The sequence below is a fragment of the Verticillium dahliae genome, genomic scaffold (assembly GCF_000150675.1).
Source record: "Verticillium dahliae VdLs.17 supercont1.4 genomic scaffold, whole genome shotgun sequence".
In the NCBI taxonomy this organism is placed as follows: Eukaryota; Fungi; Ascomycota; class Sordariomycetes; order Glomerellales; family Plectosphaerellaceae; genus Verticillium; species Verticillium dahliae.
Window position 1 is genome coordinate 431,226 of NW_009276925.1, and position 24,582 is coordinate 455,807.

Consider the following 24,582-nt stretch of genomic DNA (forward strand, 5'->3'; position numbering starts at 1 on the left):
GGTGGAGCCCTTCGCTGACGATGCATGACTAAGACGATGTTCGGATGGTACCTACCGATGGTGGGCCACTACTACAGGTACCTACCTGAGGCAAGGTACCTAGGTAGGTGGTGAATGCACCTGCGGACGGAGGCAGGTCAGTGGATCAGGGGTCGCTAGTGGCCGTCTTAGGTGGTAGGTGCTGGCGCCAACTCTCCTCAGTACCTTGGATACCCAATCCCCACCTGCCGCAGATAGAGATGAAGACCACATGGCTGGGAATTCGAACGAACCAGTCGATCCATCTATAATATCCAAGATTCATGGGTTGGAATGTCGGCGGCAAGCGCAGAAGCGAAGGACGATGGACAGTCGTAATCCATTGCACCGCAGCAGCGGGCGATGGCACGACAACACAAGAGGAGGAAAGAGAACATCAGCCAGCGATCAGGCACGGTGGGTTTCAAGCGCGTGGCTGAAACCACCACTCGCCCTCGGCCCTGACACCTCACGAGACGGTTCTCGTCACAGGCCTCCGTTCACAGCCCTCGCATGGCCCCATTGTCACCTCACCTGGTGGTATTCCACGTTGTGGCTGACATCACTTTCTCTCGTGGCCCGCCAGTCGCCTTCCCAGCCCTGATCCTTCCCATCCATGCTGTGCCTGGCCTTTTGAGATCTGCAACGTCAAGTGCCGCTCGGTGCTGCTCAGCGCTGCTCAGTGCAACGTCAGCTCCGCCGCCCCCCTTCTTCGTCTACTACGGTAGGGAGGCTCGCGATTCTTTTCTTCCTCTGACAACCCATCCGCCGGAACGACACCATAATTTCTCATCGCGGGCCCAATTCGCTCTCTTCCCGCCGCCTCGCCCGCGACTTTCTTTCTTTCGCTTCGATTGTCAGCTGGTCTGTCCCTTTTCCCCCTCCGACCTTGCGCCCTGGCGGTTTAATTCTCAAACCCCACAATCAATCAATCTCGCCCCTCCCAATTTCCGCCCTACCGAAAACGAACCACGCGCCGCGATCGATCCAGCCTGGCGCCATCGAATCGAACCAGACGACTTACCTGCCTCGCCCGCTTTTTTAAGTTGGACTTGTCATTGATACACACATACAACCCACGAAGCCCACGCCGTCGGATCGTCCCGAAGGGCAGACGAACGACGATCGCTATTCCGCCCGCTCGACAACTGTCCCGTCCTCGCACGAGAGATAGCCCCATCTGTCACGATGAGGTTAACTGCCGCGGCCCTCCTCGCCATGGCCGCCTCCCTCGCCTCCGGTGCCGTTGTCATCACGCCCGTCACGCAAAACCAGGTCGTCGACAGAGTCAGCGGTGACTGCTACTTTGGCGTCGCCACGCCCCAGGGCTGCGCGTGAGTGGAGGGCCATCCAGCTGGTGGAGGGAACCCGAACTGACGAGGTGTAGACCCCTTCGCAACTAGGAAGCGACAACGACGACAAATGAGATACGCCTCCTCGACCGCCGCCTTGCTCTGTCGAAAATCGGACTGGTCTTAATCAAATGGTTTTGAACAAACCCACAACACCATGCTAGCGTAACCGCAGGCAACAGAACAACGTCTACAAGAAGCAGAAAACCAACCTGCCTCTGCTTAAGCGAAGGACCGCATAGAAGAAGTCAGGAGGGGCGGGAGAGAAAGATACGGGGAGAGACCAAGAGAGAAGACCTCGACATGGGAGCGACGAGACGGGAGACACAATCTCATTTTGCATCTGCAGCGAAGTAATGACCACGACCACAAGTTTGCACGTCACGCCGGCTGGGTCTGGACTAAGCAACACCCCCCATCCCTGCTTTTCTTCTTCTTTCTCACACATAGACACACTCTTGGAACATATGCGCCATGCCGGCCGCAACAACTTATATTACTGGGAAATAGCGAATGCTTGCCGAACACACGACGCTGTCCGTATTGCTGCTTCCACGCGCGATCCTCCCCGTGTTGCCGTCCTGACCGCGTCTTCTGATACCACATATGCACGTGTACAACAACCCCTTTGCTCTCACTCTCTCTCTCTCTCTCTCTCTCTCTCTCTCTCTGTCCTTTTATGTCGTTGTCAACTTCCACCTGGGCGATGCTCACCAGATCATGATCCTCTTGCCGTCTGCGTCCTTATTTTACTCTGCCACGGCACATGATGCAATGCGATGTGACGCAATGAAAAAAATCAAACCAAAGGCAACAAACAAAAGTCAAAGCCCTTCGTCAGCAAGGCCATGCTTTGGCGCTCCTGCCCTAGTATTGTTTCGGCGCTCGCCCGTCTCTCCTGACCTCTCAGACGCTTTGGTTGATCCCCCGAGGGTAACCCTTGCCCTGCGGACACATTAGCAAAGTCCCCGGCCTCACAGCTTCATCGCAGCGCAAGGGTTGGGAGAGCAAGAGAGCAGGACGTACAAGGCACTCATCGCACGCCGCGTGGCTACCCGGCATCCAGTTGATGGTAGGGTAGGCAACACACTGGCCCGTGTTGTAGTACATGCAGGGATAGCGGTCCGACATGTTGGGCAAGCTTTGCGGGGGAGGGGGCTCTTTGGGGATTGTGTGTGCCCGGAACAGCCTTGGGAGATGTCTGTATATGACGTGTGGAGACGGAAACCCGGGGTAGGAGGGGCCGAAGAAGTAGTGTTCTCTTGTCTCTGTGGTGACGAGGGGATGCAATGAAAAAATGAAGGAAATGCGGCCGATGAAACTGATTACCACCACTTCCACAGCTCACCTTCTCGAGGCCCGAGGAGCAAACTCGACTTTTATAGATCTTCGCCCATCGCCCATTGCCTGTCGCCCGTCGCCCGTCGACTGCTTCACATTTCTATTAAGACCACCTGCCAACGTCGTGGAGGAAAGATTGATACGGTGGCTATTCTGCGGAGCATTCGACGCGATAACACGAGTCCGGATCTCACGGGTCGCTGTCCGCGGCGAGGTGGTTGTGTGCTCGCGGCGCGGCCTCGGTCGACTTGATTTGATGCATGCCATTGTCGTCTGCAGCATGCACTGCGACCCCTCACCTCGCCCCCTCTTAGCCTTGCTTATTCCTATTCATGCCATGCACGTCGTCCTATTATTCCCATTATTCCCTCCTCCTCCCATGTTGTGTCACCCCAGAAAATCCGTGGCGATGCTCGCGTGGGCTGGCAAGGCTGGTTGAGCCAACCCTCCCACAACCGCCGTTACCTGAGTTCACAATGCAGACAAGACGGGGAGCGTTCCCTCTGGCTCTCCTTCTCTCTTCCTGAGGCTGCCACGTCACCCCGCCTGTAACTCGTCCATTCCGTTCGTCGCCCACAGGACCATTTATATCGACTGCATTTGCTTTCACCCCTCAACCCCCTCCCCCTCATGGCGCCGTTCAATCAGCCGGCCGGAGGTCCCAGCTCCTGCGCCTGGGGTCGCACGTAGCCCGAGGCCGAGACCCCGCCACCTTATCGGCCTGGTCAGACTGACGGTTACATCCGGTGACACGCGGTCTGGGCCGGTGTGGACCCCGGGGGTGGGGGAGGGGGGGGGGGGGCATCCGGGCATAAGGAGATGGCTGATGCATCATATCAGAGCTGCTGCTACCTTGCCACAATGAGGCATTGGATGGGCGCTGCAGGACATGTTTCTCCCCCACGGTTGTTATTCAACCGCACGTCTTTCGGTCGAGTTTCCGAGAGCCCAATAACCAATGACCAGCTAGGGCAAGCACATAGCGGCTTGCATGTTCACAGTGCCAGCTAGCTAAAAGCCCAAAACGAGAGAGTGGAAGAGAAAACATATCTCGATGCTCCCACATTTCTCAAAGGATTTGGCATCCCCACCTCCTCATAGGAGCTTCGTCACACACGTTCTCGCCCAGGTATGCCCTTGAGCACTCATGCAGGAAAGAAGCAGGCATGAATAACCAACGTACATAATTAGGGGCTATGAGGTCTGGGTCCGGCGTTGATCGTCGTCGGCCCAACTTCGTCCTCGACCAGTCGTGGATACAGGAGCAATCCCACCCTCGCGGCCCTCTCAAGAGCCCTCCTCACATCGAAGGGAAAACTTGGCTCGCCGATCGGCCGTCATGACGCCCCAATGACCCTCGGGCGCCTCCACGCCATCCTCACCAACGGCATTCGGCTTCCAAGGCTCGTCGAACGCCTCAAACACGAAGACGTTGTACCCCCAACCGATCATGCCACACACCGCTTCTTGGTAAATCTGCTCAGCCTGCACCTTCCCAGGCTTCGCGTTTCCGTAGCTGCTCCCTTCGCTCGGCCATCCGGTCTCTCCCACCCAAAGCTCCGGCATCTTGCTCACCCGTGCTCTCTCTTCCACGTGAAGGTACGCCTGCGCAATGCTGTCAAATAATGTCGCCGTCGCATTGTCCACAGCCTGCTTCTGCCAGTATGAAAACGCATTGACAAGGACAAGGTCCGCTGTGTTCACGACGGCGTCAGCGGTGCCGTCCTGGAACTTGTTCCAACTGTCGGCCGTGCCAACCCGGACCCCTGGTGCCGACACCCTGAAGTCATTCATCTTGGCCGCCAGTTCCGGGCCTGTAAAGTTCCTTCGATACAACGTCTCGGAACCGACGGTCACGGCGTAGATCTGTGAGGCATATGCCGTGTCGTGCTGCAGGACCGCAAGCTTGTCTACCGTGTACGACTCTTCAAGATCCGGCCTCGACTCGACTGTCAGCACCCTCACCAATCTCAATAATCCCAAAGGAAAGGCGAAGCAAGCCTACCAGATACCCAGAACGACCTGGAAGCCCTGGCTCTTGGCGGCGGGAAGAATCTCCTTTGCCGTGTTACACTGATCTGCGGCGTAGATACGGACGAGCTCGCTGCCCGACTCTTTCTTGATGGCCTGCATGTCGGCCTCGTAGTCGGTCTGAAGCTTACAGCTGCCATCTGCGCGCTTGGACCCAAGGTCGAAGCCTAGAGTGCCAGCTGCGGCAGCTAGGCTCGAGAGAAGGGCTGTAAAGGTGATGCAGTCGATGATGAGATGCATGGCGATTATTGATGATGTGTGTTTCTTAGAAGCGTAGGGACAACGTATCGAATGATGACTTCAGAATTTTAGGATGCTGATCGACAATATGGGCATGACTGGGACGAAGGGCAATATTCCCAGAACTGTTGCCAAGTCACAGATGCTGGAGACAGACCCAACGGAAAAGACCAAAGGCAGTCACAGGCAGTCACGACGAGGCAGGTGTACTGGAGGTAGCACATTCACACCCACACAGAGCCGCACCTTTGTGCCCCGTGGAGGCTTCCGAATCATGGAGAGTTCACCATCTCGAGCTGTCTGATGGTCCAGGGCCTTGCATAAAGGTACAACGATGATGGTCGATAAGACAGTAGCGACCGCAGATGCACATGTCGCATCAATAATCAAACCACCAGTGCGAAATAACAGCATCATGTTATCATGGGTCCTAACTGATTGTACCCAAAGCTAACATGTTTCTCAATATACCAGACATACGGTAAAAAGCGCCCCCATCGTGCGTCCAATCCGTCTTTGGGATGCAGTCGCCCGGTACAATGCATTGTCCTAACGCCAGTACACTAGATGTTATCCCAAATGCAACTATATGCGAACTCCGTTTTCCTTTTTATAGAAAATTAACACTACAAGAGGAACATGGCAACGGCGACACCGGCCATGGCAACCCAAGCAGCAGCCGGCGTCAAGTGGCAGGCAGCGCTGTCGCCGTTGGATGAGCCGCCGTTATTGCCGCCGCCACTGTTACTGTTTCCACTGCTACCCGTGTTGCCCTCGCTGGCATCACACTCGCCGGTAAACTTCTGCGTCTCGTTGGCGCCAGCAGGGATCATCTGGAGGTTGGTGCCGCAGTTCACATAAGGAGCGAAGTGTAGGGCGGGCGTGTCCATGTCGAAGACGGTGTAGACAGATCGAAGGAACGAGTCGCCGAGAATGTAGCTACCGTCATCGGCAGAATCGGCACCCAGAACGCAGGTGTTTTGGCCCACATCCCAGATGAACTCCTCGAGGGGCACCTTGACTGTGTAGCCATCAAAGGTGAAGTCGATGCTGCCTTCCATGTTGCACGGAACAATGTACAGGTTCACGGAAGTGTCCATGCGGCCGCCGAGATCGCTGGCAATGTCGGCAATGAGGCCCGAGGGCAGGTAGCTTAGGGTGGCGCCAGTATCGAAGAAGACCGGGAGAGAAGAGTTCCGGTAAGAAGACGAGTCGGAGTCGGGGGTACTGAGGCCAACCGAGTCCATCTGAACCCAGTACCTTCTCAGGCGCTCGCCATTCTGGGGACCGAGGATGGGCATGGTGTGCAAGTCGCCGCTGAATTTCTTCGTATCGACGCCGCCAAAGGAGATAACGCCGCTGCCAGTGGGCTCGTCCTTGGTGCCGAGGGCGACACCGAACGCATGAGTACGGGTCACGTTCTGGTTGACCATCTCATCGACCACGCTGGGATATTGCATGTTGATCCCGTCACCAAAGCTGAGACCGAGAATGCCCATGGTCAAGTCTTGGCTGTCCAGTCCGTAGCCGAAAATGACCTGGTCGAGCTTGATGTCTGTGGATTGTCAGTCCTGTGACCTAGGGACTGAGGTTTGGCATGGGAGTTCAGCGACTTACCACTTCCCGGGATCGCGATCTGATCCGACACATACTGAAGCGCAACATCGCCCTTTCCATAACTGATGGTGTTCTGTGTCTGGGAGACGCGCGATGTGTCTGAGTCGGCGGGACGGTAGTGACCGTAGGTATCGCAGATTTGGGCCTGAGAGGAACTGCCAGCGTTCTCGCAATTCGGGTTGACCCAGAGTTCGGAAGAGCCGGTATCGATAGCGACGCGGACCGTCTGTGCCGGACTTCCAAGGTCGACTGCAACAAGTCAGTGTCTACGAAGAAGTCGGAAGATGCTGTGACGAGATGTGGCGAAGACATACGCTCAATGAGGTAGCTGGTAGATGTCACATTGATGATCTGGACGTTGGTGTTGTCGACCTGTCGCTTGCTCCTCCTCCTCAGCTTTTCGAGGGACTGTATGCGGACATCCTGATAGACGGGGAGGGACAGAGGCGCGGCATTGGTGTTCGAGGGGGCGGAGGAGGCTTTGTCGTCGCGGGCAGCCGAGAGAGCCAAGGATGTGGATGTCAGGGACAGCAGCAAGTAGTTCTGTAGTAGCCCCATGGCTGTGGATGTCAAGCTGTGAAAGGCCGGCGATTGCTAGCTGCGGAGGACCCAAGACACAAGAAGAGGAAAGGGCTGCTCGAGGAATGCAGGCGTGACGGGTCTCGATGAGGCAACACGGAAGGCGTTAGGTCGGAGTGGGTAGGGAATCGTTAGAGCAGAACGCTGTAGAAGGAGGACAACGAGCGGATGCAATTCACAACCAGAAAAGGGCAGACAGAGATGGGATGAAGAAGGAGGCAAGCACAAGCAGACGCTAGCATGAAGCACCGAGCACCACGCAATGGACAATGAGTAATGAGCACTGGGTAACGAGCGCCAAGCCGAGTATCAAGCACCAGAAGCAAGCTAAAAAAAAAATAGGAAAGAGGAATAAGACGAGCAGAAGCAGCAGGCCTCCGAATCGTCACTGACGCGTCCGCAAGCCACATCCCCCTTCGGGTTACCTGCTGCTCGGCTGGCGAGCGGGTCGTCGCTGGATTAAGCTGGGCTCATCAGTGGAGAGTAGCGGGGCAGGCCCGACGCAGGAGGCGGGAATACGTAGGCGAAATTCTGCAGGAAGGGGTACCTACCTTGAAAGGGTAAGAAGTACCTTGGCAGAGTTACCGTCATGGGCGGGAACCAGGCGAGGCAAGGCGAGACGAGACGAAACGATACAGGACAAGATAAAGCAACGATAACATGTATATACCCCTGCCATCCCGCAGTTACAGAAAGTATACATTGGCACCCACAGGGCAGCGATAACCTTTCGGGAGGCTTTGCATGTATGGGCCATCCATCGATTGCTCTGCTCGTTGCTTGTCTTCCCATGCGCCTTGAGCCGGGCAGCTGGGTACCACTGGCAGGTATTCGGGGTACCCAGTGGGCAAGAAGCACGGCACATTAGAGCCGGCATTGCGCAACCCCCTCCAACTGATGACCCTGATACCGTGGCCATGGTGCGTTGCCGTGAGCGTCGAGTGTGCCCGATGACGAAGCTTGCGGCGACTTCTCTGGCAGACTTGGTCGGGGGGAGGAACATCAGTAACGCCTCTCCCGCGTGTGACCTGGCTTCCAGTGGACGGCGACGCCAAGCTGAGTGTTAGGTTGTTTCTGCAGTCCCTGATTCCAGATTCAGCCCCTTTGACGCCCGCCCTCCGCCCTCGATGTGCCTGCGCATTTGCTATGCAGGGCCTCTGCACGATCTAGGCCAATAAGCGACCGCACAAGCGAAGGCTTAATAACAACAATAACAGTCATTTGCGGCTGATCTGCACCGCAATTCGGATGGTTGTGAGACGGTGGCAGGCAATGCAAAAAAAAAGTTCTTTTTCTTCGGATCGCCCTCGGCATGCTACGCAGGTAGGGGTGTTCATGACTAGAATCGGAGCATGCATGTAAGCAATCAGTCCTAGAGGGATCTCGCGCCAAGTCACCAGACTCCGATCTCGACTGGAGAACCAGCCGGTTCGGTTGGCTCGGGGAGAGCGACGCGGCACCGACGTCACATCAAACCTTACTGACACGTTCTGTCTGGCTCTCTGTCGCCGGCCCTCTTGTTGAACTCTCTTCCGTCCACCAGTCCACACGCGGCCGTCGTCATCCAGAGACATGTGTGATCCCCTTCTCGTAGCTCGTCCCACACGGCGGCACCTGCGGCGACGGCGCCTCCACTGCTTCTCTGCCTCGCCTTGCTAGGTACCTAGTATTGTGGAGGAGCTTAGGGGCTTACTTCAAGGTCCCTAGGTGCCTTCAGGTTAGTAGGTGGTAGGCTACAAGTCACTCTGTTTCGGGAGTGGGTGCGCCACCGCCACACCTCGCACATCGCAACTACCCCTTGCGGCGCCTTACTTTCTTCCCCCATCCTTGCGTCCTTGCCACAGTCCGCCGCCGTGAGTTTCAATGTGAGATGGCCTGAGACAACGGCCCCTTTTCGCTCGAGAATGGCACGAGTCGCTGAAAATACCACTTCGACATTGACGCTACATGGGGTAGCAGACACCTCTAAATGCTGCTGGCGAGGAGTCTCAACGATGAACTACGTGCTTCAACGTGCGCGACTTGGCCATGTGCCTCTTCTTGTGGCCTCTTCCGCATTGGTTGGCTAGGTCATGGATCCATTGCCTTGGCGCCGTAACACGATCTTCCAGCCAGGGGGACCGGGTTACCGATAAGTCTACGCCGTGGGCCGACTCCGTCTGGTGTTTGCGGCCGAAGGTATCACAAGGCTGGCCCATGAGACACTTGGGAGATCATCGTGGATAGTAAGGCGCTGCTGGCCTCGCAGGGGTTCCTGGCCGCCTGCTCCAGCGACATCACACGATCCGAGGCTTCCGTACTCGAGCACGACTCTTTGTGGCCTTTCTGACAGGCCTTTGACCTCCCAGACTTCAGATGTCTCTGCTAGCTCACTGGCCGCGGGGCTACACACAGCTGATATTATCGTTGACCTTGATCATGCGTGTTACATCATGAGACGGGCATCACTCTTCGCAGGTACCAATATTTTCGACGCAGCAAGACACACACACACACGCATTGAATTCCACCAAGTCAGTCACAACAGCGACAACAGCACCCCGTGATACAATATGGTCCCCTTGCCTTGACTAGGTACTGATAGGCGCTCCTGGTCCTGGACGAGTGTAGTGCAAGTAGAGTAGAGTAGCACTGGCTTGACCGGAACGCCATCTTGATTGATAAAGATAAAGAGATGAGGTGGAATAGAGAGAACGTAGGTCTGCTCACCCTTGGCTCCTCCAATTACCGTGTCGCATACTTGACATGCCGAAAGGAAGTGAAAACAAATGGACATCGTCGAAGCTAGTCTTACAGGGACGTTTGTGAACTCAGTCGCTAGAGAGGACCCATCAAATCGACCTCGGCGCCTTTCAACATGGCACAACGTCCAGCCACACCATATCAGTCCTCGTCGAAGATCTGGTACGTGTTCTGGAGAATGGTGTCGATCGCCTTGATCTGCCAACCCGCGTCCGCAATGGCAGTGCTTGGATCAGTGCCCATCAGCGTCGGGCCAAAAATGACGGCCAGGTTGTGGCAGTTCATCCGGTTGACATGCGAGTTGTCCATGACGCGGTGAAGATGCAGCGCCAACGCTCGCAACGTGGCGTAGTTGGGGTCGGGCAGGCTGTTGATGATAGCGTGGAGCGAGTCCCTCCTGACAATATCGTCTGCGTGTTCTGAATTGTGTTAGCAAGCAAATCGGGAGGCAGATTGACACACGCGAAACTTACTAGCTGCCTCAATGAGCGCCCCATGCTGCTCCATAGTGAGAAGAGGGTCCGACAGGTCGCGGAGAAACTGCTTCAGCAAGCCTGTGACACTGTTCACATCGTGGTAGAAGTTTTCTGGGTTGCGGAAATCCAATGCTGGGTTGCTCGAGTCCGTGTCAAACATGTTCTTGAGCTTGTTGATGTGATTCAGCGATCCCGATTGCCTGTAGATGCCCTCTACCCCAAGGCCAAACAGATCGACTGCCTGGATGCACTGATAAACAACCATGGGCACCGCCAAACCGTCGCGCTCGTAGAGGCGGTCTAGTGAGAGACCAAACACGGGCCTAGTGGGCATGGACCCTGCCTGCGCCGGAGGCGATTGTCGGTTCTGCGGAGGAGCGGGCTGCTGCAGAGGTCCTGGCAAACCATGGCCCGAGCCCTGAGAGGCTGGGCCGGAGGGTGGATGTTGCTGCAGGGGGTTGTGGCCTGGTTGCTGCCACTGTGAAGACGATTGTTGATGGGGCGAAGACGACATTTGCGCCTGCTGCTGTAAGGGGGGAGACTGTTGTCGCGGCGGTTGCTGTGGCGAGTTCTGGAAAGAGAGAGCTCCAAGCTGCGGGGGTCCTTGCGAGTTCGTTGGGCTGTTGAACTTGGATGCAGGCAGAGCCGAGTTTCGAGAAGGCTGCTGGAATGACTGCTGTTGCTGCTGAGCATCGTTTCCTTGAGACAACATGTTGCCCTGGCTGAAGCTGCGGCCGTGAGCTGAACCCGACTGCTGCTGGCCGCTGCTCGGAGGGGGTGGACCAGCACCAGGAGGAAAGCCTTGGCCAAGTGATGCGCCGCTCACTCCGCCGGGACCTGCCCCAGGAGGTCCGGCCTGCTGGAAGGTGCTCGTTCTTCCCGGTGCGGGCGCTTGCTGGTGTCCCTGTCCTGCAGGTGGCCCCCCATACTGGCTTGGGGGCGGTCCTTGGGACTGCTGGCTGTTGGGCGCTTGCTGGGGACTCAATACCGGGTGGCGTTCATACTTGATCTCCCCGCTGCTAGGGGGGAGTCTGTTCTGCTGCCCAGCCACATAATCATTGACGTCTCTGTCATTATCGATGGCCATGACAGCTTCACGCAGACTACGCGCGCCGCTCGACTCTTGTCCATTCTTGATAGGGCTGATGCTGAGACCGTTGCTCAGGAGAAGCTTCTCGTTGAACGATGCTGCCGCGTGTTAGCGGACGGGTACAGCGCTGGCGAGGAGCGAGGTGAAGACGTACCAAATTTCTGCATTTGCAGCGTGACTCCTGAGTCTGTTTCCGTCACAAGATCACGTAGGGCGCGGATGGCCTCGGGTCGAGTCCTTGTCACCAGCTCATGCTTCTCTGACTGCAGATGCTGCACCTTGCCGTGGTAGTCCTGGTCGGCTCCCTGGACCTTGCGCAGAAGGTCTTCTTCGTGTTGAGGTCCAGACTTGCTCTTCAAGCTGAACATCTTGCCACTCTGACGACTGGTGTCACCAGTACGAGCCCTGTCATACTCGTCGGCCAAAGAGTCGTACTTGGCCTTCGATTTGCGCAGCACCGTCTCCAGTTCTGCTACCCTCTGCTCTGGAGCCAGACCGTTGACCTTCCAGCCCTTCCTACTGCGCTCGGCAACAGCAGCCAGCTCGACCAGATCGTCATGCATCTGGTGCAGAGAAAGAGCAAATTGCATGCCGTTCTCGGCCATTCGTTCGTGAATGTACATCATCTCGGTATAGGCTTGAGCAAAGGTGCCTTGCTTGTGGTCTGGTAGGTGCATGGTGTCGTGGCTCATGCGAGAGAGCTTCTTGAGGGAGGATGCGTGCGTTTCTTCGATGGCTGATCTCTTCTTGAGGAATAGAGCGAACTCCTGTACGTCCGCTTCGATTAGCATTGGAGTGGAACGTATTGAAGCCCTTGTCTCGTGCTTATCGCTCACCTTTGCAGAGGCAATGCTCGCCTTGAGCTGGTTCAACATGGTCGAGACGCCAATCTGGGGACTTCTGTCAACTTTACCGAATGCGCCGGCGTTCGCGGGTCATGTCACCTCTGAGGCCAAGACGGTCTGTACTTGGACTGGCGCCTCCTTTCCTTGCAATGTGGATGGCTTCGGCGGCAGTGGGCCATTGCCATTGCCAGCGTTCTCTGGCGGCGCTTGGCCACCGTTGTGTGAAGCACTCGGTTGGGGCGGAGCGGCACTGTTCCCAACAGAGAGGCTGCCGGCGCGATCGCGTCCCTGATTCTGAGGGAAGTCCCCGGAAGCGGGGGACTGGAAGTCGGTCATTCTTGTCGATGCGCCGTGTTGGCCGGAAGACGGAGCGCGCGTTGGTATTCAGAGAGGCGGGCGCAACAGCCGACGGAGTTCGAAGGGGGGAAAGCGACAGGAGCTTTCGGCAGGGAGAGTCGAAAGACAGGGGTAAATCGGTAGTGTCGCTCTGGTCGTGCTGGTTATTCGGGCGATAGCGGACCAAGAGGTCAACTTTGGGAACGGCGATATGTACTGTTTCAAGGCCGAGGGCCACGATGTCTTTAATCTGACGGCTGCAGACAAGGCTGATGGGTGGTACGAGACAGCGGGCTGGCTGGTTGGCAGTTTGGATGGCTAATTGTAGAACGTGGAGACAGGTTGTCAGGGTCGAGTAGGCGTGCACGGTCTTCGCGATGATGAATGTGGGATGACGATGCTGGGGTGGCTGGTGCTGTGCCGTTGGGCGAATACGAAAGGAGCTGGCGGGGCCTGAAGCAAACAATCCGAGAGCTACCTACTGTAGGATGGGGGCGAAGTCGTGGTCAGGTTGGCTGGGTGGGAAGAGACGACGCGTAACAAGAAGGCGATCGACGGGCGAAAGAGGGTAATTGCTGAAGAGGATGGAGTTGCGGCACTGGCACGTGTGATGCTCAATCTGTTTGCCAGCGATGCACGCACACAGTATCATGTATGCTTTGCGCTTTGAGGGAGTGGCTAATGGAAGGAGTGGAGGGGGAGGGGATGTTTCCAGTGGCCACGAGCTGCCTTCCCTCAGGAGGAGACGTACATTGATCAGTGGGGTAGGTGCGCTGTGTGTGCTATCGCCTGCCGCGGGAAAAATCCCCGGTTCTGAGCCGTCATCCCCGCCTACCTACAGGCCAGAGCGCCCCCCCCTGGTTCTGTTCAGGGTCATGCTTCACCTTTCTTCTTTCATCTACTTGACCTCGTATGGAAGCATGGAAGCATGGAAGCATGGAAATAGCGTGTGAAAATTGCATGTCAGTTAGATACATCAACTCATGCCAGCCCTCAGGATTGATTTGCTATTGAAGTAGTCGGAACAACTCGGCAGACAGTAGGGCCACAACACCGACCTCACTACCCCAGAGTCGGACGTCTGAGAATGTCAAAAGGGGGCTTGACAGGTGTGCGATGCATGGGGTAATACATGTTTGTGACGTGTGAAAGATCAGCATGCAGGTGCTCAATAACTGATTGACGGTAGTAATTGGGGCGCATGCCACGTTCCTCTCCATACCTTCGGCCCGGTTTGGTGGCACAAATATGTCTCCATCGTTGTCAACCACGCATGTGTTTCAACCAGATAGCCTTCGACAGCATGGTGACAAGTTCCCGCAAACTTCTACCAATCAGTCATCATGACTCTGTCAAGGAACGTCTCGCCTATCCGGCTATGGCTCGACTGTCATCCCAACTCCGACTAAGCTACGCCAAGAAGCGGTCGATCATGGAGTTCGTGTCTCAGACGCGTTTTCAATGGCGCTACATGTACATGGTCATCATGGCGATCAACGGCTCGTCTGATAGTGTCACGAGGGAACGCGAACATGTTGATCCGGACGGGGTGAAACGCAACACGCCGTCTATTGCTCTCGCACCAGCTCATCTCTCTGGTTCCCCAATGCCGGCGGGGGGCCCTTTTTCAACTCGCATAGCTCTGGTCCTAAGCCCTCGTGCAGATTCGCCATGATTCTGACCACCCGGAAACACAAACACCAAAACTCCGACGCCTGAATGTAGGCTTGCTGCAGATCTTTTCCCCCTCCTGTCCTCGACTTCTTCCTCGTCGAATACGCTAGTAGAACAAAAGCGCGAGAGGCTTCTTCTCGTCGACGTAGCGATCCTTGAACTCGTTGCGCGTCAGCCATTGGGCCAGCGGCAGCATCGTCTCCTTCATGTCCATGACGCCCCTTTTCTTCTGGTCAATGTGCGACGCGTCGACTACAATACGATCCAGCTTGGCCAGAGACAGCGCGCCTGTGCCATAGAGTCAGATCTCCACCACCAATAAAATGTGAAATGGTTGTGCAACGTACCATTGTCGACGAGGGCCATGAGCCTCGCCGGCGTGCCGACAGCGATACCGGTACGCTGACTCTGAAGGAACTTAGTCTGCTCATCGACCTTCATGTGCTTCGCGAACTGATACGACGTTAGTGTCATGAAATTCTGCCAGCTCACACGCGAGGACACCCACAAGCTTCGAGACGGTGCTCTCAGGGGTCTGAAACTTCCTCGTCGCCCTGTGCCCCCAGATTGAACGTTAGTGATCATGCCTCGTGTAGATTTGAGGAGGTGGTGGAAGAGGGTACGCACCTCACGAGATCGGCCGCGCGTAGACCTGCGCCGGCAACGATGATGGTGTGCGGTGTGCCCTTGGCGGAAGGCGCAGAGCTCAGCCTCTCCGGCTTCTCAGCAAACTTTTCAAGAAACTCGGGCAGCTTCTCCGCAGTCCGGGGCTCATCCCACGACGTCGTGTCCCGGATAGCGTTGGCTTTTGACGTGTCAGCGACATTGCATCTTCCCAGGTGCTGCTCCCCGTCCCGTTCGTGGACATACTTACCAGAGACCGTCAAGTCAGACACCTCAATCGAGCTCAGATCCGATCCGAAGCGGCTGATCTTCTGTGCCAGGTAATCTGCGAGAAGCTGGTTGTCCATGACCGAGAAGGACTTGTTGAGGCCGAGGTCCATGTCGAGAAGTGAGTCGTCGACCTGGAATTTCTTATGCTTCTTGGCCACGGGGGGGGCGCCAGCATCTTTCTTGCTCTGGGCGGGAGCCTTGCGCTTTGTGCCGGCCATTTCTGAGGCGCTTATGGTGACTGAGATGCGAGCGAGTGTGACGCGTCTATGTTTGGTTGAGAAAGTTTTCACGGTTGGGTCCAGGGTCTGAGAGGTCGCGAGTTGGTGATGGTCATCCCCCGAGATCGAAGGACAGTTGAGATGCAAATTCAGTTTTTTGGGCCAGGCCGTCGCGACGCGCTCGCACTGTCCAGGTCGCTGCTAGGGTGATATAGTGGCGGACTCGCGCCCCGAGTGTCGGCTGGCTGCAGGGTCCATTCGGCCACTCCACACAGTGCTTCGGGTCACCTCGCACCTCAAGATTCCCATGAGCCAAAGAAACTTCAGATCAAAAAGATTCACATGAAGAGACCGCGCCATGCTTTCTTGCGTCGTTGACTGAACCGCGGACTAGTGAGCACACTCAATCGATCTGGACGGAAACGACTCAGATTCTCAAGCTTGATTACAACAGCTGCCAGAACAGAGACCGTGAATCGATCAGCCCCACACTGATCCATGTGTTCCTATCGAGAGACTGTCAAGGCTGGCACAGTTCTTGTGCTTCTCGTCGAGATTCTCATCCAAGTCGCCCTCAGAAACGGTAACACTCTATTCATCACCTGAGCTTCAGTCTCCTCCCAGTTCAAGAGATTTTCATTCGTGCTCAGACCTACTTGCGTAAACGCCTCACTCTCGAGGCGAACGGCTAGCCTTGCATACTGGGCTTCCCCTGTTTGTCCCCCGCCGTATACACTGCCCCCCTCATAATCTCCATCACCCACCACCGGAGAGGCCATTCAGGATTCGAATACAAGTGCCGCTCGAGACTATACAAAAGCTTTTGCCAGAGCAGTCCTGGCACCCGCTCGGCTCTTTCCCACAGCCTTCAGGGCTAGAGCTGGCGAGTCTTGCGCACCAGACGCCATACGAAGCAAAAGAGGGAGTTGACACGGATCCAATAGTACGCGACGAATATTTGGGTTATTGTGATGGAAGCAGGGATACCGCAGGAGGGAGGCCGCAATTCCTGAAACGAGCTATCTAATACTCGTAGTACCTAATTATTTACTCATTAAATCGAGAAGGCGCTGCTGGAACCTCTATTTTGTGCGGAAAGTGTCGCCGTTCAAGCAGGCACAAGTGGCGACAAGAGGGAGCGTAACGGGTACTATATATATATATATATATATATAGGTACCCAGGCTGACATGTGCCCCCCTGGGTGTCCTCGCCAACGAGGGTTCTAATCTCGACACCTAAGCACCTCCGTCTTCTGTTTCCTGTCGTCGCCCACAATGAGCCCGTCTTTCGCCGCCAAGAATAAGCACCCTCGAGCTGCCATGGCCTCTTGTGTCTATCAATAGCAACGTCTTCTCTGCCCTCGACGCCCTCTGCTCCCTCATCCTTAGCCGCTCGAGACGGGTAGTTGATAGACGTTGTACGTCGACCTTCTCGGCCAGATGTCCAGCAACACGATGATTGCACCCTGATCTATGGCCGTAGGTGGTCTACACGAAGGCAATGCCGCGTTTCTGTAGGAATTTGCGGTCCAGGAAGCCCCAGAGGCGAGCGGCAAAGCAAAAGCCGATGGTCTCGACTGTATAGTACGCTGCGCACTGGGGGCAGACGGCCGATGTTCTCTTCATCAAGCCTAAATACTCTGATGAAACCGAGATCAACAGCCAGTGCCAAATTCTCTTCCCCCACGTCATAGATTCAGTAGAAGCAGCATGTGCTGCGATGTAATGCATCAAGAAAAGGTGTCAAGGTGTTTCCTGTGAGTTCAACCAAAGGTGACAATAGTCGGTATAGCAAGCGAAGCATTTCACGACAGAGGCCGTTGGATTATGCCAGCCCGTTCTAGGGTCTCGTTTCTCTCTTTGAGCCAACACTCTGGACACTGGAACGAGTACCTCGATGTCCACGTCGATACTCTACTGTCCCAAATCTCCCACGCGTCTATTCCTGGCTCCACGAGGGTATATTTCTTTCCATCATTTTTCCAATAGCTCTTCTTAGTAGGCCGGTATCATAAACAATCGCAACAGAGTCCTAATGTCCGCTTCGGCCGCCCGAGCGCATATAAAGGGGCCAGCCTTCTCAGCAATACGAGCATTCTACTGCAGAGCTGTAAGACCCTCTTATCATTCACTACCTTATTCCGAAGCTCGAAGTGTGAGCCACTAGGACGAAGAGGCTAGAACGCTGAAGTATGAGACTTTACACATTACCTTGCGATCTCATCACATTAAACACTGAAAACCATACTAGTTAGTCTAGGTATGTTTAAATCGACTTGGGTTCCTCAGTGCTCCCAGCTAGCTGTACATGTACGTCAGGTGGGGGGTTCCACGTTCCTAAAAACGGGGCGCCTCTGTCCCGGAAGGGCACTTGTGCATTCCTAGTGCAAAGCCCAAAATATTTTTTTCCCCAATCGACGGACCGCCAGCGCTTTGCCAACCGTGCGATAACGAGATCTATCGCAAACCCAGACCGTGCTGTTGGACTTCCTAGCATGCTTTTTTCTCTCCATACCACCCCTAACAGGAACGCACGAACTTGAAATCAGATCCAAGATACACAATGGCCGAGAAGCGCAAGCGCGACGGGCACGGCGAGGGCGGCAAGGCCAAGCGCAGCAAGTCCATCAAGAAGGCCACCGCCGAAGACTTCATCGACGTCCCCGCCGACTTTGACGAAGTCGACACACCCGCCAAGAAGGATAAGAAGGAAAAGAAGGACAAGAAAGAAAAGAAGGAGAAGAAGGAGAAGAAGGAGAAAAAGGAAAAAAAGGATAAGAAGGACAAGGCCACCGAAGACGATGAGAGCCCCGCGTCAGAACCCCTCGCGACAGCCGACGCCGACGAGACACAGACCGCCAGCAAAAAGGCCAAGAAGAGCAAGAAGGCCGCCGAACCCACCACGGCCGACACGACAGAGGCCGGGCCCGCTGCCGAGCCACAGACCAACGGCAAGAAGAGTAAGAGCAAGAAGAAGAAGGACGACGACAAGACCCACGGCACCGACGAGGCCGGCGGCGCGCAGCCCGACCAGAGCAAAGGCAAGGCCGGCCGCCACATCGTCTTCGTCGGCAACCTCCCCTACACGGCCACGGACAAGACAATCTACCAGCACTTTGCCCACCTCAAGCCCTCGTCCGTCCGCTGCCTCACCAAGGACCGCGTCGAGAATACGTGCCGCGGCTTCGCCTTTGTCGAGTTCTCCAACAGCACGCATATGCGCACCTGCCTGGACAAGATGCACCACACGCTGTTTGACGACGGCCTGTCGCCCGCGAGGAAGATCAACGTGCAGTTGACGTACGTTCTCCTTCCTTCGTCCCCACCCGAGCCCAAATCCCCCCCTTTTGAGAGCCTCAAGCTAATCGTGACCTCTCTAGCGCTGGCGGCGGTGGTGCGAAATCCGACAATCGCAAGGAGAAGATCAAGGCTCGCAACATCCAGCTGGACGAGAACCGCGCAAAGCGCATCCACAAGGAGAATGAGGCAAAGAAGGGCAATGCGGCTACGGGATCGACTGCGGAGGAGAGCGGCATCCACCCCAGTCGCCTGGCCATGCTTTCTTGATCTTCCTTCGCCCTGAGACTTAGAGAGTGAAAAACTTGACGACTTGCACATTGGCATTTTTCAAGCCGGGTTGGCGTTATGGGTGGAATACACTTGCTGTGTTGGTTTCAGCATGATACATTGGGAGTGCTCCTCAAAATACCTTCGATGAAGACGTCACCGTATATGCAGAAGACGATGTGTGAATATTCTCAATAGCGGTTGAGGAAGAAAACAAAAAGATATACCTAGTGACCCCTGCCCTCCCTCCTGCCATTTATATGTTCTTTGTACGAATCAAAGACACAGACGCATGCTATCTACAGAAAACTAACGTGACTTGGGATATCCTTCGTGTCATGCCCGGCGTGCTGTCCGTTGGCTCGTTGCGCCCTTCCCTGGCCTCCCCAGCCTTCTTTGACTCTCAGTATCGCGAGAGGTTGTCTCCGACTTCCCACTACCATGCCGTTACGAACAAAAGAGGGGCTTCACTTGGTATCAGTGCTGAATCCCCTTCCACACGCCATCACTGTGTCATTCGTCCTTCGTGCTGTGCCCGGTGCCAGCCAGATCGTCCCCTCTTGGTTATGAATTATATATGATAGGCTTGCGTAACCCTTGCTCGGTGCGGGCCAGGATGATGCGGAACATCACTCTACACAGGCGAACAGCATGCCCTCACGGTGCGTCGACGTTCAGACACCGTCGACAATGTGGCCCATTTACAGAATCGAACAAGACTTGCTCTTCTTCTTGTTCTGCATCTGGGGGCGGGGATTCAAGACGGCACTGGGATCCGAGTTAGCAGGTTGTCGCAATGCCAGAGTCGTGACGCGTTGAAATACCGGATAGCCTCGTCAAAGACGCTCTTGAGGTTCCTCTGCGTGAGCGCAGAGCACTCGAGGTACTTGTGCGCCCTGATCTCCTTAGCACACACCAGGGCCTGGTCGTAGGAGACCGGCTCCATGCGCTTCTGGCGCAGCGACTCGAGGGTGCCGGGATCCTCCCGAAGATCGAGCTTAGTGCCGACGAGGATAATGGGAATGTTTGGTGCGTGGTGGTCAATCTCGGGGTACCACTGCATGCGCAGTCAGCACACAAAATTCACACAACTTTGTCTACGGGGATCGTGTAACCCTACCTTAGCCTTCACGTTGTCGAATGACGGCGGGCTGACGATGGAGAAGCAGATGAGAAAGACGTCAGTCTGGGGGTAAGAGAGAGGTCGCAGCCTGTCATAATCCTCTTGACCGGCAGTATCCCACAGTCCCAAGCTGATTGGCTTGCCATCCACCATAACACTAGCAGAGTAGTTGTCAAAGCTGCCATCTCCATGTCAGCAATCGCGTCCAACAGAAGACTACCGGCGACACACGGAGACTGACACTGTAGGAATGTATTCGCCAGGGAAAGCATTCGTTGTGTAGGAGATGAGCAAGCACGTCTATTCTCGCAAGTCAGTGGATTGGCGCACCATGATGAACAAGTCGGGTTGGCTTACCTTTCCGACGGCACCGTCGCCGGTCACGACGCACTATAGAGGCATTCAACGTCAGCTGGTGATTCAACCACACAAGGAGGCCCCCCTGATGGAGTGATGACGCAAGGCCAATTGACTAACCTTCAAAGACTGAACACCTGGTTGAGCCATGTCGTTAAATCTATTGGTTGGTGACTGTAGAATAGCAGCTGTTGAAGGGGGTTGGATAGGGTCGTGATGGCTGAGAGCGGTCGCAATGCCAGGCAAATTTCGAAATGGGTATCGTGAGGGGGTTGGGCAATGGTCGGACCAAGGGTGACGAAAGCAGCAGTCGGTAACGGTATGGATCGGGTAGAGTGGGCGATGGTCGAGGGAGGTTGGCAGCTATGTCGAAGGGTTCGGGGTAGCTTTGGTCGATGGCTGCATGAAGGTTAGAGAGTCGGAGGTGTTTGGGGTCGCGGAAGAAGATGATGCCGCGGGCAGAAGCAGCAGCACAGGCGGAACAGAAGTAGAGACGGGGAACCACGGTGGTGGACAGGGCTGGTTGACAGGGACGTATTATCAGGAAACTCACGCCCGACTGCCTGGGCGAAGTGGGGATGGCGGTCTGTTTAGAGACCACTGCTGCGACGGGGGGTGCACGCTGGGCCGGGCAATGGTGGGCAAGGAGCTGGACCAGGTGGTGTGCTGGGGGTGGGTGGCCTGTGAGCGAGAGCCTGGAACCCGGGAGAGTGCTGGGAGGGGGTTCAGACGTGTAGGAAAGAGGAAGGGATGCCGAACGAGTTTGTCCGCTGCGGCGGCCAAGGGCCAAAGTGCGAAGCTCCGACCAGAGCAAAGCGCTGGTTTGGTTTCGAGTGAGGTAGACAGGTGTACCGATATCGATGTCGAGCACAGGTGAAAGGGGGGGGGGGGGGGGGATAGGTAGAGGGGAGGGAAAGCGACCCCTAGCCAACAAGTCGCCAATCATGAACACCATGTGATGGGTAAGAGAAACGATGGCATGAATTGGGACGGCCAACGACAGGAATAAGGAGAATGGGACAAAAACGGTTGATAGGTGTCCAGAGAAGGCTGGGGGATGTCCGAGGGATGTGATAGGGGACGAGTCAACTCACGATATCTACCTACGCACGCGATTGTCGCGTCGCGATTTGCGATTGGTGTCCTGTCAGCGAATGCGGTGCCACGAGGAGAATTGTGTCGTGGTGATCGGTTGGAAGGCGCCAGTTGTGAAGCTCCAGGATTGGTGATGGAACAGCGAGGGTGGGCGACGGTACTTTCAGCAGATGAGGGAAACTGGAACTGAGGCGACAAAAGAATCGGATACAGATTAAAAAAAAAAAGGGCCCTGTCACAGCAACAGCGGTAACGAGATGGGGTTTGTGGCCTGCTAGTGGTGTGGTGTGATGGTGGTGTGGCACGGCGGGCGAGACGAGTGGGTGGGATCCCAGCCTCTGGTCTTGGTTCTCGGGTCCAGGTTGGACGTGGTTTGAAGATGCAAGGCGCCCTCATCTTCATGGCCTTGTACATGTAGCATGGCGCCCCCTCAGACCCAATCACTGCTTCTTTACAGGAGGGTCGCGCTAGGAGACCACCAAGGAGTCGACGATAGCGGGGGATTCAGGTGAACAAAGGGGGCCTAGCACCGACACTAGCAATAACAGCATGTACACTGCATCCTGCTGGCGACCTGGCAAGCCTGGTAAAAGGGGGCCAAAGTGGTGGCCCGAGCTCGGTGGATCGTGCACTCGGGCCTCCCCTCTTCTTCATCGCTGGCTTTGGTTTGTACTGTACATTTTAGGTGCGTACATGTACCTAGGCACCTCCCTAGGTGAGCAGGCAGGGCAAGGCAGGGACATCCTCAGGGACATCCTCATGTCTCTCCCCCACCTGCTGCACACTCCCTTGCCACGAGTCACACCCTGCGCTACCTTACTAGTAGTCGGCGGCCCTTACGACCTCGCCTTGTGCATCTTCGCCTGTCAATAGAAAGCTCCGGCCGCCGAGGTCTCGGGCTCAAGCGCCACTTGACGCAAGTCTTGTATCACAGCTAGCCTCTGGTCTCCTGGGCTCCACGGGTCCTGGGCTCCATGGGACTTCGTCATGGAATGCCTGAGGAATGTTTCGGCCGAACCATTGCTCTCACCCTTCCACAGAGGCCCGCCCCCTCCTCTAGCTCGGTCCTTGATTCGTCTCTCGTTGCACAGATACCCAGGGCAGTCTATCACGGCGGGTATCGACCGTCTTCACATGGTCGCCGCATGTCAGCAGCAGTCGATCAGCGAACAAGCGTACACGATTGGGGGAGAGGGTTGCCTAAACGCTCGAAATGACGACTCCCATCCAACATGTGCGGGAACAGCATGTCAGAGGTCGAGTCCACGCAGCCCACTCGTGGACCATATTTCTTTTTGGAAAGCCATCGTTTACTACCTACCACTGTATGGGTCATTTGACGTGACAGAACCATGGGCTTTGGCCTTGTGCCCTGCCGCGACCGGGAACGAGCTAGCGAGCTGAATCGAAACATTCTCTTCACTCCAGGAACCCCTTGCCAAGGCGATGATCGCACAGACGGAGACTGTCGTCAGTGACATGTTACCTCTTGCGTTTCTTCCGTCTGCTCCGAGGCGTACATCCAGGCGTACATCCAGGTGTGCATCCCCTTTGTCTTCACGAGTGCAACACCGCTACGAGATTCGAAAACTTTGGTAGCTGGCACAAAAAGAAAAACACGCGATTTGGTTTGTTCTCGAAGCCGAAGGCCGCGTTAAAGTTCTGCTGCTGACAATGAAGATACATTCCAACACCAGCGTCAAAATGTTGACCAGCGTCCTGCAAGTCACAATGACACTTGCAATTCCTGGAATATCTTAGCATACGAGCCTCACTCACCCAAGCGTGCTTGCGAGAGCTCAAGCCACTGGGACACCACGTCAGTGACGACATGTTCGAGGCTCTGAAACTTGAGACCAAGGACACGCTCCGTCTTGCTCGCATCAATCGCGATCCAGGCAGACTCCTGCGTACCGTCCGCGCGGAAGATGCCTTTGTCAAAGACAGATGGGAAAGCCCTCTGTGCTACCACCTTGGTATCTTCCCACGCCATGTCTGATGATAGAATGAATGACTGGTTGCCCGATACTTGAGGATTGAGTGCGAGGATATGAGCCTTTGCAACATCTTCGATCCCGATGAAACTTCCGCACATTGGCGTGTCATTACGTTGACCCCGAAGGAAATCGATGACGACGCTGCTCGAGCCTTTGGTGAGCTCATCTACCGTGCCAGCAAGCTCATGACGACCCCAGACCCACGCTGGCAAGATGGAGACAAGGTCGAAGGATGGTCGGAAGTGTCGCACCCAGCTCTCAGACGCGTTCAGTGCCGCGATTTTACTAGCAGCGTGCGGGCCGGACCCTGAAGCGAACGGCGCAGAGGGCGTGGGCAATCGGCTCTCGGCATCAAAAGCTGGGCCGGTCAACCCTCCCTGACCCTTGAAGTAGGCAGGTGGTATGATGGCAGTGAGCGAGCTCGTGAACACAATTCGGAGCACCGTGCTTGGGTTCAGCTTGTAGGCGCTCTGAAGCAACCAGCACATGCTGTTGATGGCCGTCTGGACCTGCGACTCGTCGCTATTGGTAGGCGCCGACCCTCTCACGTTGGTATTGGACGCGGGCGACGCGCAGTGAATGATGTACTTGACCCCTTTGACAGCTGCATCAAAAGCTCCGGGTACTGCCATGTCAGGGACAAAGGCCCAGTAAAGTTGATGCTCGCTCGGCTTCAGAGCTCTGATGCTCGGTGTCGAAAGAATGACTTTGATGGCTTGGCTACTGCGAATAGCGCACCGAACGGCATAACCCGCTTTCAGAGCCTCAACCAAGACTCTGAACCCAATGAATCCGGTTGCGCCCGTGAGCAGAATCAGGTTTCTGTTGGTGGTCATTGTGGCTGTGAGGTCGGATCAAGGCCAGTCGTCAGGTAGGGGTGACGTGCCTGTGTCAGTGTTATGCCGGAGCATCTGGTAGTCAATAGTGATGTGTTGAGACAGTACTCACATCGCTGTATTTCGAATGTTTGCTGGAGAAGACTGAGAAT

General features: G+C 55.8%; 9 protein-coding genes across 9 annotated transcripts; 2 read left to right on the plus strand and 7 right to left on the minus strand.

The window, feature by feature from the left end:
- Positions 1-809: 809 nt before the first annotated feature.
- Positions 810-1,901, plus strand: VDAG_02467 (uncharacterized protein). The gene is made up of 2 exons (XM_009653120.1): positions 810-1,352; positions 1,406-1,901. Exons 1-2 carry the CDS (start codon positions 1,207-1,209, stop codon positions 1,419-1,421), a joined length of 162 nt encoding a protein of 53 aa, XP_009651415.1. The 5' UTR covers positions 810-1,206; the 3' UTR covers positions 1,422-1,901.
- On the minus strand, positions 1,849-2,885 carry VDAG_02468 (uncharacterized protein). Its single transcript, XM_009653121.1, has 2 exons — positions 2,397-2,885; positions 1,849-2,315 (listed from the first exon to the last, which is right to left on the minus strand). Exons 1-2 carry the CDS (start codon positions 2,499-2,501, stop codon positions 2,277-2,279), a joined length of 144 nt encoding a protein of 47 aa, XP_009651416.1. The 5' UTR covers positions 2,502-2,885; the 3' UTR covers positions 1,849-2,276.
- Positions 2,886-3,998: 1,113 nt separating this feature from the next.
- On the minus strand, positions 3,999-4,982 carry VDAG_02469 (glucan 1,3-beta-glucosidase; the record flags this gene model as incomplete). The annotated part of the gene is made up of 2 exons (XM_009653122.1): positions 3,999-4,650; positions 4,717-4,982. The coding sequence occupies 2 exons, from the start codon at positions 4,980-4,982 to the stop codon at positions 3,999-4,001; spliced, it is 918 nt and encodes a 305-aa protein (XP_009651417.1).
- A 626-nt stretch (positions 4,983-5,608) lies between these two features.
- VDAG_02470 (pregnancy-associated glycoprotein) lies at positions 5,609-7,486 on the minus strand (the record flags this gene model as incomplete). The annotated part of the gene is made up of 3 exons (XM_009653123.1): positions 6,914-7,486; positions 6,600-6,848; positions 5,609-6,537 (listed from the first exon to the last, which is right to left on the minus strand). The coding sequence occupies exons 1-3, from the start codon at positions 7,155-7,157 to the stop codon at positions 5,609-5,611; spliced, it is 1,422 nt and encodes a 473-aa protein (XP_009651418.1). The 5' UTR covers positions 7,158-7,486.
- A 2,575-nt stretch (positions 7,487-10,061) lies between these two features.
- VDAG_02471 (beta-chimaerin) lies at positions 10,062-12,361 on the minus strand (the record flags this gene model as incomplete). The annotated part of the gene is made up of 4 exons (XM_009653124.1): positions 10,062-10,339; positions 10,394-11,584; positions 11,641-12,253; positions 12,323-12,361. 4 exons carry the CDS (start codon positions 12,359-12,361, stop codon positions 10,062-10,064), a joined length of 2,121 nt encoding a protein of 706 aa, XP_009651419.1.
- Positions 12,362-14,447: 2,086 nt separating this feature from the next.
- On the minus strand, positions 14,448-15,574 carry VDAG_02472 (uncharacterized protein; the record flags this gene model as incomplete). The annotated part of the gene is made up of 5 exons (XM_009653125.1): positions 15,216-15,574; positions 14,969-15,146; positions 14,850-14,895; positions 14,689-14,794; positions 14,448-14,629 (listed from the first exon to the last, which is right to left on the minus strand). The coding sequence occupies exons 1-5, from the start codon at positions 15,451-15,453 to the stop codon at positions 14,448-14,450; spliced, it is 750 nt and encodes a 249-aa protein (XP_009651420.1). The 5' UTR covers positions 15,454-15,574.
- Positions 15,575-18,018: 2,444 nt separating this feature from the next.
- Positions 18,019-19,253, plus strand: VDAG_02473 (RNA binding protein; the record flags this gene model as incomplete). The annotated part of the gene is made up of 2 exons (XM_009653126.1): positions 18,019-18,755; positions 18,836-19,253. 2 exons carry the CDS (start codon positions 18,019-18,021, stop codon positions 19,020-19,022), a joined length of 924 nt encoding a protein of 307 aa, XP_009651421.1. The 3' UTR covers positions 19,023-19,253.
- Positions 19,254-19,779: 526 nt separating this feature from the next.
- Positions 19,780-21,712, minus strand: VDAG_02474 (cell division control protein; the record flags this gene model as incomplete). The annotated part of the gene is made up of 6 exons (XM_009653127.1): positions 21,597-21,712; positions 20,623-20,901; positions 20,503-20,535; positions 20,387-20,445; positions 20,143-20,323; positions 19,780-20,079 (listed from the first exon to the last, which is right to left on the minus strand). The coding sequence occupies exons 2-6, from the start codon at positions 20,650-20,652 to the stop codon at positions 19,780-19,782; spliced, it is 603 nt and encodes a 200-aa protein (XP_009651422.1). The 5' UTR covers positions 20,653-20,901; positions 21,597-21,712.
- Positions 21,713-23,368: 1,656 nt separating this feature from the next.
- Positions 23,369-24,430, minus strand: VDAG_02475 (reductase; the record flags this gene model as incomplete). Its single annotated transcript, XM_009653128.1, has 1 exon — positions 23,369-24,430. One exon carries the CDS (start codon positions 24,428-24,430, stop codon positions 23,369-23,371), a length of 1,062 nt encoding a protein of 353 aa, XP_009651423.1.
- Between the last annotated feature and the right edge of the window lie 152 nt (positions 24,431-24,582).

What these genes read in the sequence shown, in the direction of transcription:
- VDAG_02468 (XM_009653121.1), bottom strand. Translation starts at nt 2,501, where the DNA reads ATGTCGGACCGCTATCCCTGCATGTACTACAACACGGGCCAGTGTGTT. An exon ending in CGGCGTGCGATGAGTGCCTT is followed by an intron (nt 2,316 to 2,396) that starts GTACGTCCTGCT and finishes ATGTGTCCGCAG; the next exon opens with GGCAAGGGTTACCCTCGGGG.
- VDAG_02467 (XM_009653120.1), top strand. Translation starts at nt 1,207, where the DNA reads ATGAGGTTAACTGCCGCGGCCCTCCTCGCCATGGCCGCCTCCCTCGCC.